The sequence below is a fragment of the Dipteris shenzhenensis genome, chromosome 15, assembly GCF_047967505.1.
Source record: "Dipteris shenzhenensis isolate YYH24624 ecotype China chromosome 15, Dip_SZ_1.0, whole genome shotgun sequence".
In the NCBI taxonomy this organism is placed as follows: domain Eukaryota; kingdom Viridiplantae; phylum Streptophyta; class Polypodiopsida; order Gleicheniales; family Dipteridaceae; genus Dipteris; species Dipteris shenzhenensis.
Window position 1 is genome coordinate 40,915,039 of NC_141610.1, and position 15,562 is coordinate 40,930,600.

Below are 15,562 nucleotides of genomic sequence, written 5' to 3' on the forward strand. Positions count from 1 at the left end.
TTGGGAAAAAGATCACTCTTACAGGCTTCAAACCTCCTAAGTTGATAATCATATCCTCCAGAAAAGTAGCAAGGGACCTCAAGGGCATTGTGGACTCTATGCTGTACACTTAGCTAAAACAGAGGACAACGGTATGCAGGAGTTGCTGCAGCAGTTTACTGATGTTTTTGCTGATCTTCCTCATCAATTACCTCCCAAGAGAGATGCTGTCACGGGCATCCACACGCCCGTGGCCATGCTAGCTGGTGCCAGTGCAGGCAGCCAGGTCAACAGCCACGTAGGCGTCCGTACAGCCACTCAGGCAACAATCAGCAATCAGCACACAGTCAATGGGAAGTCAACGCCATGTCATCGCAGGCCAGAAAACGCAGAAGGGAGACACTAATAGTAAGCTTGCACATAGATATTATGGCCCATACAAAATTCCAAGGTAGGTTGATGAAGTGGATAACCAATTGGAACTGCCCCCATATTCCATGTTTCACTTTTGAAGAAGTACTTGGGTCCTTCTGAACAAGCACTTGAAGAATTACCTCCCATGGATGAAGGACAGGTCAGTACATTCTAGAGAGAATAATTGGTTTCTGAGATCATGTACTCAGGAATAAATCCTGTGTGGAATACTGCATCAAATGGAGAGGCGTTCTGGATGACGGATCCTCTTGGCAGCCCATATGTTCCCAGATGATACAGTAGTAGGGAGGCATTGGGCATCATCATTGCTGCAGTGATATGATCCATTACCATCTACTCTTCTCACTGTTTTCCTTTACTGTTACAGTGACTCTTTATTGTGGAGCAATACCCATATCTACCCAGCTGATGCAGTAATTGGGGAGTCTTTAGGCATCATCATTGCTGCATTGATATGATCTAGTACCATCTACTCCTCTCACTGTATTCCTTTACTATTACAATGACTCTTCATAATTGGAGGACAAATTCTTTTTGAGTGGGAAGGACTGTAACAAAAGGGGCACTTTAGTGACTTTTTGTTTAGCCTTGTAAGTAGTACTTTGTACTTTAGGCTGTTAGCATGTTGCCATGTGGCAGTTTTGGGGAATTTTTTTGTAAGCACATTTGTAAAACAGCTTGCCCTAATTTCTATAAAAGGACTGGCTGTCCCACATGCATTTGTTATATCATGGTACTTCCATTTATTGAATGAAACTGGATTGTACAGCAGGGCTTACTGCTCGGTTGGGGATTCAATAAGGAGTAATCCTTTTTTGTCCTTGTGCAGCCCCTAACAAGCTATTGCGTAAGTTCAACCCTTGACTTATGTCTTCTCCAACTCTAAAAGATACCTCCATTTACTTCAGCGTCTCAACTCTAAAACTTAACTAATGAAGGAAGCTGCTGCTACTGCTTAGACCTCATGAAGGAAATAGTTCTCTGCTAAATCTGATTATTTCTACTTTGGAGTGGTGTAGTCTAAGGCTATCTGCTGGTCCAGAATTAGTTTGAACGAGCTAGAGATAGAGCGAGTTCTGTTTGATAGAGAACTTGACACGATAGGTCCGCCATTGTCTTGACACACACATGAGAAGCATATTAAGTACATATTACATCTGTGTGGATGTGTACAAATACACATGCTTGTAATGCGGTAATGTACACCTTTGCAGTATGATGCGAGGTGCATGCTTTTCTAATGGTTTCAAAGAATTTTATGAAAATTCTGTCCAGTTTCAAATCACCTTTATTGCAATGTATGCATTTTTTGGTTGAAAAAGCTCCTGGAGGTGATTTCATGTCTAGGTTTTTTCACTATGCTGACATAATCAGAGAAGATTGGCATGGGTTAAGCATACTAATATCCTTGTCAGTTTCACAGATGCTTTGCTTTAGATTATGCCTCAATCCTTTGTGTATTCTCTATTGCATTTGCTAAAATATCATGTCTCAGGCTTTAACTCAAATGAAGGTAAGATCTTGATTAAAAAAACTTATGGACTTGATCCAGGTTGCCCTCATTCTGTTCAGCTCTCTCACGGAGACCATTGGAGAAATTCTAAAGCCACAATTTGCATCATTGCAGTCAGTCTTTGTGAAAGGCTTGCAGGATCCTGAAAGTAGTCGTGTAAGGGTGGCTGCTCTGAAGTAAGGCTGCTTATCTTACGAGATTTCTGTTGCGTTTACTATTTCTATAAAAGAGTTGGGGATTCCATTTTGACACGACAAAAACCCAGAGGCTGATAGGTTCTTGTGTGCATGTACACTTGTGCAGGGCGGTTGGTGCTCTTGTAGGCTGCATAGATGCTGAAGCAGAAGTGGTGAGTCCACAACATGAACAATTTTTTACTTTCTATTTGTCTTGCAATTGTTAGCAGATGTAATTCCAAGGGGTTAAACTGTGAGAATGTGAAATGTGCGGAAGCATGCAGCACAGAGAGAGAGAGAGAGAGAGAGAGAGAGAGAGAGAGAGAGAGAGAGAGAGAGAGAGATTAATGTCCGCAGGAGGTCTCGCGGGCCTATGGGACAAAGTACGGAATCAAGTAACTCATACAGACCACTGTGGGCTGGGGAAAAGGGCTCGCTAAGGCCCTTGCTGAGTACTAAAATGCTATACTGGTGCAAAATAGCAAAAAAAGAAGCAAAATAGCATGAGGGTGGCATGAAAATATCAAGTGCTCAGAGCTAGAGTCCCAAGTGCATGAACCGGCTCCACGTATCCAGGTTCCATGGTGGCTCTCTGATGAGATGCAAAGGGCTTACGTTGCATCTGTCGGGTTGTCGCCCGTGGTGGTGGAGGGCATGGTCTCCTCGATCTCTAGATCTGATGGGCTATGTCAAGGGTGACGCCTCGCCTCAGTCGATCTCCTCTGAGGAGAGCTGAAATAGGTCAAACCTCGATCGTATGTGCTCTGGTCGCCTGTTGTGTCGTGTACGGTCTCTGTGTCCCTCGTCCAACAGTGCTGTGTCAGCTCTCTCCACCGATCCATACATCTCTCATGTTGGCTAGCTCCTCCTCCTCTACCCCAGAGTGCCCTAGAGCTGAGTCAAATGCATAGAAATCCGTAACCCGTCTCTGCGCTCGGTCTACCTCAGTGCCTTGTGGTGCAGTGGTCCCATCCTATTGCGCTTTGATATGTCGTAGTAGTGTCTCTCTGTGTCGTCGCATCTCCATCAGGTAGAGCCCAATACAGACCTGGTCCTGGAAGTGGATCAGTTGTGAGAGTGGGCCAAAGCCGTGCCCCTCCTGAAAAAGGCAGTGGTAGTGCCCTCGGATCTCATAGTAGGTTGGACAGACACATAGAAAATGCTCCTCTGTCTCCACCGCCCCTATCGTGCGCAACGTGCAAGTCCGTTGCTCTTTGGGTATGTGTGCAGTGTTATAATTATTGCTATAATTTAGCAGTGACCAATGTGATGTACTAAGTAGGTTAGGGGCACTTTTCCCTCACTTGGAGGTTTTTTCCCCTGACCACAGTTAGTTCACTAACTATGGTTAGTGAAGGATAAGGTTTTATCACTTAGACAAAACCTATCACTCCATTCAGTTGTATCACTCTCATCTAATTGCAACTACGTTTTCAGCTCTCTCTCTCTCCTGCTTCTTGTTCTCACCTTTGCTCTCTCTCCCATTCTCACATTTGGTATCAGAGCAGGTTGACTTGCTCTCTGCTTCTCGTCCTCCAGCTCCAGCCCGCAATCTCCCTACTCCATCAGTTCGTCATCCATACAATCTGTACGGACTGATTCCGTACAGTCCCGTAATGTACCTAAGTTGCCCTTCCGTATAGTCCCATCGCCATCGCTGTCGTACCAGCTTGTCGCTCGTACAACTGCCATACCAGCTCATCGCCCATACAAATGTATGATTCGCTGTACATTCCGTACAACTCCTGTGAAAGGTTTGTCCGTACCGCACGTGTGGCGCCGTACATCTGCAGTTCGTCCGTACATCCCGTTCGTAAAGCGCCGTACAACCCGTACCTTTTGGTTGCTATTCTGTACGACCGTACACTCTAGTCGCAAGTTGTTTTGTACTGTTCCAAGTCGCAGGTTGTTCCGTACTAGCTCACTGACAGTCAGTACGTAGACTGTCCGTACAAGCTCATTGCGACTGCCTGTACCCCATCTGCGCTAGCTTCAACAAAGAGTACGAGCTCTTCTTGTGTGCCATACATCACACGTGGGTGTTTTTGAGTTGAGTGGGCATTGCAAAGGACATTGGTTTTGTTGCAGGTATCTCTGTTTACAGAGAAATTGGGACTTCTGCATCATTTGCAAACACATTACAGTTTTGGGGCTTTTGTAAAAATTTTGACACACATTGCAAGCAAATTGCAAAGATTGGCCAAGAAATTGGGGCTTTTGCAAGAGATTAGCTATTTGGGTGAAATTTGGCTCAATTTCAACTCCAAATTTGGGGCTTTTGCTCAGAAATTGCAGATTTGGGACTTTTAGTAAATTTGCTCCTTTTTTGGTTGCAGTTTCAAGCCACAAATTGGGGCTTTTGTGTTGGGACAGCAATTTGACAGATTTCAGTTCACACTGCCTTTCTGTGAGTGTTTTGAAGCACTTTTGGCAGGTTTTGGGAGAGATTGTATGCTCTGCCAAATTTCTGACAGAGACATTACAGAGATTTGAGTTGCATTTTTAGCCAGTGTTTGGCTGTGTTTTTTTGGGATTTGTGCACTCCATTCCCAGCAAGGGAATTCAGATTTGCATTTGCTGTATTTTCTTTCTCAGACATGGCCCATTAAAATCAGAATGAGTTCGGTTTCAGTGGTCTCTCACAAGAGGACAAGCTGGATGGTACCAACTACTCCCTCTGGAGTTTTATGGTACGCAATATTCTGATTTCTCGTAATTTATGGGACCATGTAAGTGGGGATGAGTTCCGACCAGCAAATGTGGCACCTAACACCCCTCCCCAACAAGGAGGAGGCAGAGGTCGTGCACAGGGTACAGCTGCAACACAAGTTATTGGTGCAGTTATACCTACCACTCCGGAGCAAAAGAGATGGGATTCACGTGATGCTTTAGCTTTGTTGTGTATTTCTCTTTTAGTGAAAAGATTCATCATTCCACATATCCGGTCGTGTAAGACCTCAAAGGCAGCATGGGATATTTTGGAGAGCATGTATGCAACTCGGAATGATGCCAGGGTGTCAGAGAATTGTCTCATACACATATGGAAGAGGGTGACTCCATGTGAGTGCACCTCACAAAGCTACAGGATATATGAGAGCAGTTGTTGAATATTGATGAGATCATTCCTGATTCAGAGATGATTACCACTACTCTGAATTGTCTTATCTCAGCTTTCATATCTCGCTGAATTTGTCGTTGAGGGGGGGTGCAAATCCTCTCACTTTTCACGAGTTGATAGGACTTCTGCTGCAGGAAGAGTAGACCAGGAAAAACATGGCTTCACGAGCAGGTGAACATGCCATGCTCTCAAAATTCAAGCCTAAAGTAAAGGGACAGGCAAAGACTTCAGCACATCAGCCTTCCAGTGGTTCAGGACAGCCTTCTCAAAAGGCTAAGGGTGATGTAGGTAAGCCCAAGAAGAAGGGAATATGTCATTACTGCAAAAAGCCAGGTCACCACATTGGAGAATGCAAGGAAAGGTTTGCAAAAGAAAAGAAAAACAGCTCTGGTATGGCTGTCTCAGATTCAGCTCCTCATGCATCTGACAATGAGCAAGCTACAGCCAACTTTGTGGAGCATGACTATGCCTTCTTGTCTTGTATTTCAGACTCTCAGTTGGCTGCTCAGGATAGTACAGCCACTTGTAATGATGACACTTATGCTTTTCTGACATGCAATTATGATTTTTCCAAGGATGCATCAGCTTTCAGTGTCAATGAGACACATAATACATGGTATTTTGACAGCGGTGCCTCAAAGCATATCACTTCCAGGAAGTGTCTCTTCACATCTCTGCATCCACCACCTGTTGGTGAAAAGGTCACATGTGCCAACAACTCCTCCTATTCAGTCCGTGGTACAGGAGAAGTTGAACTTACAGCCATTGATGGCTCAACATTCAGAATTTCTGATGTCTTGTATGTGCCTGGTATCACAAAAAATCTACTTTCAGTGTCCACTCTTAATAGAGCTGGATTTCAAGTCATTTTTGAAGATGACAAGTGTGCAGTCCATGATAGAGAGCATGACTATGCCTTGAGATTGTCTGACACTCTGTTGCGTGGTCTTTTTCAGCTTGACATGTATGAGAAAAGACCAGCACATGCTCTTACAGTTTCCACTCCTACTGCTGCTATGCAAAATGCGGAGTTATGGCACGCGAGATATGGACACATGCATTATGGCAGCTTGATGACGCTTCAAAAACATGCCATGGTTGATGCATTGCCTCCTCTTGAAACAACTCCTCCACATGCCTGTGAAGGGTGCATTCTTGGTAAAATGCATAGATCTCCTTTTAAGAAGGATGGATCAGTTAAAGCTGTTCGAAAATTACAGCTTATACATAGTGATGTCTGTGGTCCCATGAGCACTCCATCATTGGGTGGTCATCTTTACTTTGTTACTTTTATAGATGACTACTCCAACTACACTTGGGTTTATGGGTTGAAATGCAAATCAGAAGTGTTTATGGTCTTCAAACGCTTTGCAGCCATGGTTGAGAATGAATCCGGACTCAAGATACAGACATTACGCACTGATAGAGGAGGGGAGTACTTGTCTGCAGATTTTGATGCTTTTTTGAAAGACAAGGGCATTATACATCAGCTTACAGTGAGGCTAACTCCTTAGCAAAATGGGAAAGCTGAGAGAAAAAATCATACTCTTATGGAGATGGATAGATATATGCTGAAAAGCAAAAAATTGCCTCACAAATTTTGGCTTGAAGGTCTTATGTGTGCCAATTATGTTTTAAATTGGGCACCCACAAAAGCTTTGAAGACCAAGACTCCCTATGAAGTTTGGCAAAGGAGAAAGCCTTCTGTGGATCATTTCCTTGTCTTTGGATGCCTTGCTTATGCTCATGTACCTGTTGAGTTCCGGCATAAATTGTTTGATAAGGCAATCAAATGCATTTTTGTTGGGTACAATGCAGAGAGCAAGGGCTACCGTCTCTACAATCCTATCACACGCAAGATCATTGTGAGTAGAGATGTAATATTTTCAGAAAATTCAGCTCACACTCAAGCTGAATTTGATATGCCTTCTTCTTCCGGTGATGTCTTTGAGGGGTTACTACCCATTGCCTTGGGTTCCCCTGCTGATATATCTGATGAAAATCAGAATTTTCAGATACCTCCACATGCTCCGATTCAGCCACAGGATGCCATACCACCTCCACAAGCCGTGGAAGAGGTTGTTCAGCAAGAAATTGCAGATATACATGCAGCAAAAACAGTCCCAAATTGGCTGTTACAGAGTCTCAAGGAGAGTTACTGCACTCCGAGTTCTGCTAGGTACTCTTCTTGATGAAGAGGAACCCGAGACATTTGAAGAGGCACAGGATAATGTGCATTGGATGAATGCCATGCACGATGAGTTGCAGTGCATTAAGAAAAATCAGAAATGGGAAGTTGTCGATTTGCCACCAAGTAAACATGCCATAGGTACACGGTGGGTTTTCAAAGTTAAAAGAAAGCCAGATGGCACCATTGATAGGTACAAGGCAAGGCTGGTCGCAAAAGGATATGCTCAGAAAAAGGGCATAGACTATGAGGAGACTTCCAGATGGCACCATTGATAGGTACAAGGCAAGGCTGGTCGCAAAAGGATATGCTCAGAAAAAGGGCATAGACTATGAGGAGACTTTTGCTCCTACATCCAGAATGACAACCATCCGGTCAGTCATAGCAATGGCTGCAAATTTTCAGTGGAATGTTCATCAGTTGGACATAAAAACAGCCTTCCTTAATGGAGACTTGTTGGAAGAGGTTTATGTCAAACAACCTCCAGGCTTTGAAATTTCAGGAAATGCACTTCAAGTATGCAAGCTGAATAAAGCTTTGTATGGGCTGAAACAGGCCCCACGTGCATGGTATGCAAAGATTCATGCCTTTCTGACCAGCAAGGGGCTGCAGAACAGTCCAACTGAAAGCACCCTCTACATCAAGAAGGATGGGGGGGATATTTTAGTCATCATTCTTTATGTAGATGACTTACTGCTCACAGGGTCAAATGAAGATAATATTGCAGATTTTAAAGCTGAATTGCAGACCACTTTTGACATGTCAGATTTGGGGCTGCTACACTTTTATTTGGGGATCCAGTTCACTCAAGAGCAAAGTGGCATCGGTATGTCTCAATCCAAGTATGTGCAAAAACTCTTGGACAGATTCAACATGCAGGATTGTAAGCCCATAGCTACTCCCATGGAGCTGGGGCTGAACCTTACAATGCATGAAGCAGGTGAATCATTTGATGTCACACTCTACAGTCAGGCTGTTGGATGCCTCATATATCTCTGCAATACACGACCTGATATTCAGTTTGCAGTTTCTCAGGTGAGCAGATATATGCACAGCCCAAAGACTATGCATTGGCAGGTTGTAAAACGCATCTTCCGTTATTTGCAAGGTACCAAGTCTTTTTGCTTGATGTTTCCCAAGGGGGTGACTTGCAGATGCATGCCTACAGTGACTCAGATTGGGTTGGAGATTATGACACTAGGCAGTCCACAAGTGGCAATTGTTTCTTTTTGGGCAAAGCTTGTATTTCTTGGTTGAGCAAGAAACAATCTACAGTGGCTACCTCTTCATGTGAAGCTGAGTACAAGGCAGCTTTCATAGCGACAGTTGAATGTGTTTGGCTGCGTCGTTTATTTGCTGATCTTCATCTTTCATTGGAGGGTCCTTCTCCAATTCTCACTGATAGTCAGAGTGCTATTGCAGTAGCAAAGAATCCTGTGTTTCATGCTCGCACAAAGCACATTGAGGTTCATTATCACTACGTCAGAGAGAAGTTGCATGTAGGAGAGATCAGCATGATCTATGTGTCAACACATGACAATGTTGCAGACATTTTCACCAAAGCACTTCCACGTGAAAAGTTTGAGGCATTTCGCAGTGCCCTGAACTTATCTCCTTTTGGTGATTGATCTTTTCCTTGTACATGACATTGGCACTGTAGGGGGGTGTTAGAATTATTGCTATAATTTAGCAGTGACCAATGTAATGTAATAAGTAGGTTAGGGACACTTTTCCCTCACTTAGAGGTTTTTTCCCCTGACCACAGTTAGTTCACTAACTATGATTAGTGAAGGATAAGGTTTTGTCACTTAGACAAAACCTATCACTCCATTCAGTTGTATCACTCTCATCTAATTGCAACTACGTTTTCAGCTCTCTCTCTCTCTCCTGCTTTTTGTTCTCACCTTTGCTCTCTCTCCCATTCTCACATGCATCTATCCTTGCCTCGATCCTCAGTTGATGGGATGAGACCCGCATCTATCCGATGGCAATCCTTAGTGCGTGTGAGACTCCTTTGTCCTTGAGATACTGAGGTCGGATGATGAGCCCATCCTCCGATAGTCATAGGAAATGGTCATAGTGGTGGGGAACTCCTGGTCCCCCCCCAAGTTCGAGATGTGTGGAGCTGAAGGAGATCTAACCGTATGATGCGGTTAATCTCGTCCCGTGGGATCAACTCGGGTGGTGCATCCGTGCTATACTGAAACGGGGGAAGCCGGTCCATCTGAATACTATGATTGGCAAACCATGCGGTGATGAGTGCATACTATGCTGTACTGACCCCACTCTCTGCTAGTTGTATGGAAGACTCTAGTGCCAGTCTCGGAAGTCTCTCGCGAGGTAGATCCCAAACTCTATGGAGGAATGTATTGTCTGAAAGATGGCATCAACTTGGAGAGGGGTCATGGGAAAGTTTGCCTATATTATCTGATGGGGGACCGAGGGCTTACTCCGAATCATCTAGAGCCATAATCACTTGTAGCCGCTCAAATCTCCTCCATTCAGCTGTTGCAAGATCACACCCCCAAAAAGGTGCCGCATACATGGCAGTCAGCCTCATGAGAGTGTTGAAAAGGCTACACTTCGTCACAGGATCCTGGAAGTGTGCTTGGAAGCATTGTCTCTCTAGTCGGACCAAAGCACCATGCCCTCGTGTGAGTCGTGCACTGGCTACGTGGGTCATCATGAAAAATGGCCCTGTGAAAACTGCACCCAAGTATGTGTAGGACTGCACAATCTCCACTGGTTGACTCTGGTATGTAAAACTATCGATGAAGCTGTAATACTACCCGCAAAGGACAGCCAAAACAATGTAATACTACCGGCAAAGGACAGCCAAAACACTTCTCATTTGCTTTCCCTCTCTCCCTCTCTCAACAGAGACACTAAGGCCCAAGACAATCGTCGGGCTGGAGACCCCCCCCCCCCCCCCCCCCAAAGGTTTTTATTCATTAGAGAGAAAATGAGTACAAGAGTTCAGCGTGGAAGCTGTACATATCCGAAAATCCAACGTAGAAGGAATCATTACATGAGCTCTAAGGCTCCCCTTCTTGGCAACAAGCCACTTGTCAAATTTGTACACTACTTTCCCAATTACATGCCACTAAGGGCAACTCTGGAGTCTTCCAAGCACTTGGTCACGCGAACCGCCTCCTAGACTCTGATTAGGCTCCTGTAGCGCTTAGGAAAATAACTCTTCCTAGTACTTGCAACAATTAATTAAAGCGCACCACCATGGCACCCATTAATTGTTAGCGCTTTGCATGCAAACAACACATTGTGGACTAGTTCTAGTCACGGTGGGTGTCCCCACTGAATACATGTGCACACATAACAAATATAAAAAAAATATATTTATTATCTGGTTGACTGGAGTCAACACTCTTGATTATAATTAAGAGGCTTTCACAAGGGTCGAGGCGCCTTAATTATAGTCAAGTCTCTCCAACCGAAGTTGGCACAACTCTCCAACCGAAGTTGGCACAACTTGGTTAACCGTGGTTAACCCTCTTGGCACATGCCAAGTCTCGTTGACCGAAGTCAACACTCTCTACCCGTAGTCAGCTTTGTAGTTCTCTGGTTAACCGTAGCTAACCCTTTTGGTAATAAACTAAGTCTCCTCGATCGAAGTTAGGTTTACTTGACCAGAGTCAAGTATCTTTGATCGTAATCAATTCTTTGAACTCTTTGACCATAATTAACACATATAAAACTCTTTAATTATGATCAAATAAATGGTCAACTGTACTTTGACTTAGGATATTTACATTGTTGTGACATCCCCTCGGCTTCTATTCAGTTGACCTCAACTGAAAAGTTTCTTTGTAAATATCCAAAAGCTGTGGATGATCGGATAACATGTCTTCATCCATCCACTTGGCATCTAATGCCGTAACAAGATACCTGTAAAACTCCTTACCCTGGGGGCCTTTCCGTACAGTATGGTACACAATTTGCTATGGCTAAAGGACCTACGTCAGCTCATCCACTTCTGGTGGATCCTCTGATATTGGCTCTGTAGGCTCTGGCCCTTGGAATTTCTTTAGGAGACTCACATGGAATGCATTGTGAATCCTCCAATGCTCTGGCAATGTTAATCTGTATGCAACCTCATTTACTCTTTCATAACCCTGAAAGGGCCATAGTGTCTGGGAGATAACTTTGCATACACTTTCTGTTTGCCTTTAAACTTGCGGAGCCTAGCTTTTTCAAACTTCAAAAGTACCCAATCCCCTTCCTTGAGATCTAACTGTCTCCTATGCTTATCTTTAGCTCTTTTATGTTTCTCTTGAGACCTTTGGATTGCTGTCCGGAATTGGCTGTAAGCTGTCTGGAGGTATCTCACAAACTGATCAGCTGCAAATATTTCATCCTTGTTCCTCAGGATAGGTGGCAAAATCACCTTTCCATAGATGACCTCAAAGGGGGCTTTCCCTGTAGAGCTGTGTACTGTATTATTGTAAGCAAACTCTACCAATGGTAGGTACTTTTCCCACTCTGAACCTTGGTCACCCACGTAGCATTTCAGCATATCCAATGCTGTAGAATTTGCTACTTCACTTTGACCATCTGTCTGGGGATGGAAAGAAGAAGAAAATTTCAGAATAGACTGGTCATTCTGGGATCTCGATCACTAACAATGGACTTAGGCATACCATGGTGCTTAAAGATTTGTGCCATGAAAAGCTAAGCCATATGATCTGCCTTTATGGTTTTGTGAACCGGAATGAAACGAGCTTGCTTGCTGATTCTATCAATGATAGTCCAAATCCCATCATTCCCTGACTTTGATCTTGGCAAATCAAAAATAAAGTCCATTGTAATACTTTCCCATGGTGCCTGAGGCACGGGAAGAGGCATAAGTAGGCCAAGTGCCTCCGTCTATCGTACTTCACTTTCTGACACGTAAGGCATCCAGTAATAAACTGATGTATATCTTTCCGCATTCTTGGCCAAAAGAAATACCTCTCTAGTGCTAGAGTTGTTGCTGTAATTCCTGTCCAGCATAGGGAGGTGCATGGCATTCCTCCAAAATCTTTTTTGTCATCTCCTGGGTGATGCATAGGCAGTCATCTTTCATTAGATACCCATCTTTCAGGGAATAGTGACTAGTGGACTGCCCCTCTTGCATTTGCTGTAAAATATCGCCAAAATCTGCATCATTAGCATATTGTTCCCTCATGCCTTCCAGGTCCCGATGATAGGCAATAGTCACATTATTGACCTGGGGTCTTCGGGACAAGGCATCTGCCACTCTGTTCCGAATTCTTGGGGTATGGACAATCTGAAAATGATACATTGACAGCATGTTTGCCCATTTCATATGCTTCTCGGAAAACTTGGTCTGAGTCAAAAAGTATCTCAGACTTTGGTGATCTGTTTTAACAGTAAAATCTGCACCCAAAAGATAGTGCTTCCATGTATGGATGGCATGAATTACAGCCAATAACTCTTTCTCATAGATTCCCAGATATCTCTCTGCATGCTGGAGTCTCCTGCTCTCATAAGCCACTACATGACCATTCTGATGCAATGCAGCCCCAACACATTCCTCACAAGCATCACAATCCGCATCAAATGGTTGATACAAATCTGGAACGATTAAGATTGGCTCTGTAGTCAGTCTCTCCTTGAGTGTGGTGAAGGCTGTCTTTTGAGGAATTCCCCATCTGAAAGCTGCATTTTTCTTAAGATCGTGGAGTGGAGCGGCTATATCCGCAAAATGCCTGATAAACCTTCTGTAGTAAGAATACAGGCCTAGGAAACTTCGAACTTCATGCACAATTTTCAGCTCTGGCCATTCCTGAATGGCACGGATCTTTGCTGGATCCATCTGTATTCGGTTCTTGGATATTATATGCCCCAGATAATGGATCTCTTCCAAGAAGAATTCACTTTTCTTGCTGTTTGCATAGAGCTGATGGTTTCTCAACTCTTGAAACACTATAGCAAGATGTTCCTTATGCTCTTCTTCGGACTTAGAAAAGACAATTATGTCATCGAAGAAGGTACCAGTGAACTGTCTGTAGGGTCGGAAGATACGATCCATCATCCTATTGAAGGTAGCTAGGGCATTGGTCAATCCAAAAGGCATCACCAGATATTCATACAACCCAAAAGTAGTACGGAACGCTGTCTTGTGCACATCTTGAGGCTGTATCCTCACTTGGTGATAGCCACTCTTTAAGTCTATCTTTAAGTCTATCCTGCTGAAAACTGAAGCTCCATTTAACTGATCCAGCACATCATCAATGCACGGAATAGGGAATCTATTCTTGATGGTCATTTTGTTCAGTGCGCGGTAATCGACGCACATACGGAATGAGCCATCTTTCTTCTGTACTAGCAGTACAGGGGAACAAAAAGGAGAAGAACTGGGCTGAATCAACCCCTTGGACAACAAGTCCTGCACCTGAGTCATAATCTCTCCTCGTTGAGTTGCTCTAACTCTGTATGGGGGCCTATTGGGTGGCTCGCTACCAGGCATTAACTCTATCTGATGATCTTCTGGTCTCTCTGGGGGTAACTCCCTGGGCAAAGCATCGGAAAAGCAATCTTTAAAGTTTACAAGAAAGTGAAACTTATCTTTGTCTGCATCATTTATTTCAGCATGCATATCATTCTCTTTTTCTTTTACAAAAGCCATGTACGCGAGAATTGCAGACTTTATTGCTTTACCACATGTAACATCAAATACAATGGGGATAGTCTCCCCTTTATTCCTGGCAACTAAACGCTGGTTTTTCCCCCTTTGCACAAACTCCAACACTCTTTCAGGAAGAGTCAACTTCACTGCCTTGCGATGAAACCAAGGCATTCCCAAGACTACATCATGATGTTTCAGTGGAGAAATGAAGAAGTCTTCCTGATCCACATAACTCTGTACGTGAAGACGGAGCTTCCCTATGAAGGGAGTGACTGGCACAGGGCTTCCACATAACATCTGATTGGCATCCAAAGCCCTGCCCAACTCCTCCGTCTTTGTTCCCAGCCTCAGGGCTAGGTCCTTTGATAGGATTATCAGTAGCCCCTGGATCAAATAAAATTAACGCTTGCTGGTCTCTGACGTTGCCCCAAGATAGCAGCAATTCTCGTTCTTGTGGGTTTGAAACATGACCTAGTATGCCAGGAATTCCTCTTGCCATTGGCTTTTGCAGTCCCCGTGGATTCTTTGCCTCTTTTCCCTTCGAAGTTGAAGGCTTTTCTGGGCACTAGGCAGCCACATGCCCCTCTTTGCTGCACTTGAAGCATTTCCCATCTCTACGGAATTCAGCTATATGTTCAGGGGTGAATGGAGATTTGCCTTTATATGACTTTGAAAATTGAGTACCCCTCGGCTTCTGAGGCTGAAACCCTTTCTTTTCAACCTTGGGATACTCTTTCTTTTCTGATTTTGAAAAATCAGTTTTCTTTCTTTCGGCATGTCCTGCATGCAAGGATAGTACCGTGGATGGATCTTGTAACGGCACAAGACTAGCTACTGAAGCTGAATGCATAAGGTCTTGAATGTTCTTTGCCCCCAAAGCATTCACTACTTCCTGGATTCTTGGACTGAGACCTGCTCTGTACTTTCTCATTTGGGTTCCTTTGGAGATCTTTTTGAAAGGTGCAACCTGCAAATAAGCATCCCAAAACTTTTGGTTGTACACATCTACTGTATCTCCTGCATCCATATGCAAACTGTCCCAATCTTGAAGAACATGATCTCTAAACTGTTTAGGCATAAATTGCTGGTAGAAGGCTTTCTTGAAGTCCTTCCACTTCTTTGGGGTTGACCCATCTGTGGTCTGTGCACTCCACCATGCACTAGCTGTAGCTGTCAAGTGCAAACTGACCATTCTTAACTTGGAGGATTCTGAAAACTTTTATGTACCGAATGCAGCATCAAACTGCCTGATGAACTGCAATGCTTTGTCTGTATGACCATTCTGTCCATTGTAGGTCATAAACTTGACAGATTTACCTCCCTCTTTGAATTCCTTGGTCTCTCTGGAAGACTTACTCTTCCTAGACTTCTTGTGTTTCCTTCTTTTCCTGGATGGTTTATCTGATAAAGAAGAAGATACAGAAGTCGAGCTTGAGGTAGACGGTGAAGGATTGGGAGATCGGTGATGATGCCTCGATCTCTTCTTGCTATGAGACCGTCCCCTATG

At 44.0% G+C, this 15,562-nt stretch overlaps 1 protein-coding gene across 2 annotated transcripts in view; it reads left to right on the forward strand.

The window, feature by feature from the left end:
• LOC147893818 (ARM repeat superfamily protein) overlaps positions 1 to 15,562 on the forward strand; it is an 89,761-nt gene that overhangs the window by 23,410 nt on the left and 50,789 nt on the right. For both annotated transcript variants that reach the window (XM_087385569.1, XM_087385570.1), the window contains exons 4-5: positions 1,967 to 2,103; positions 2,231 to 2,276. In XM_087385569.1, coding sequence (XP_087241695.1) covers positions 1,967 to 2,103; positions 2,231 to 2,276 — 183 coding nt within the window. The remainder of the gene's footprint in view (positions 1 to 1,966; positions 2,104 to 2,230; positions 2,277 to 15,562) is intronic.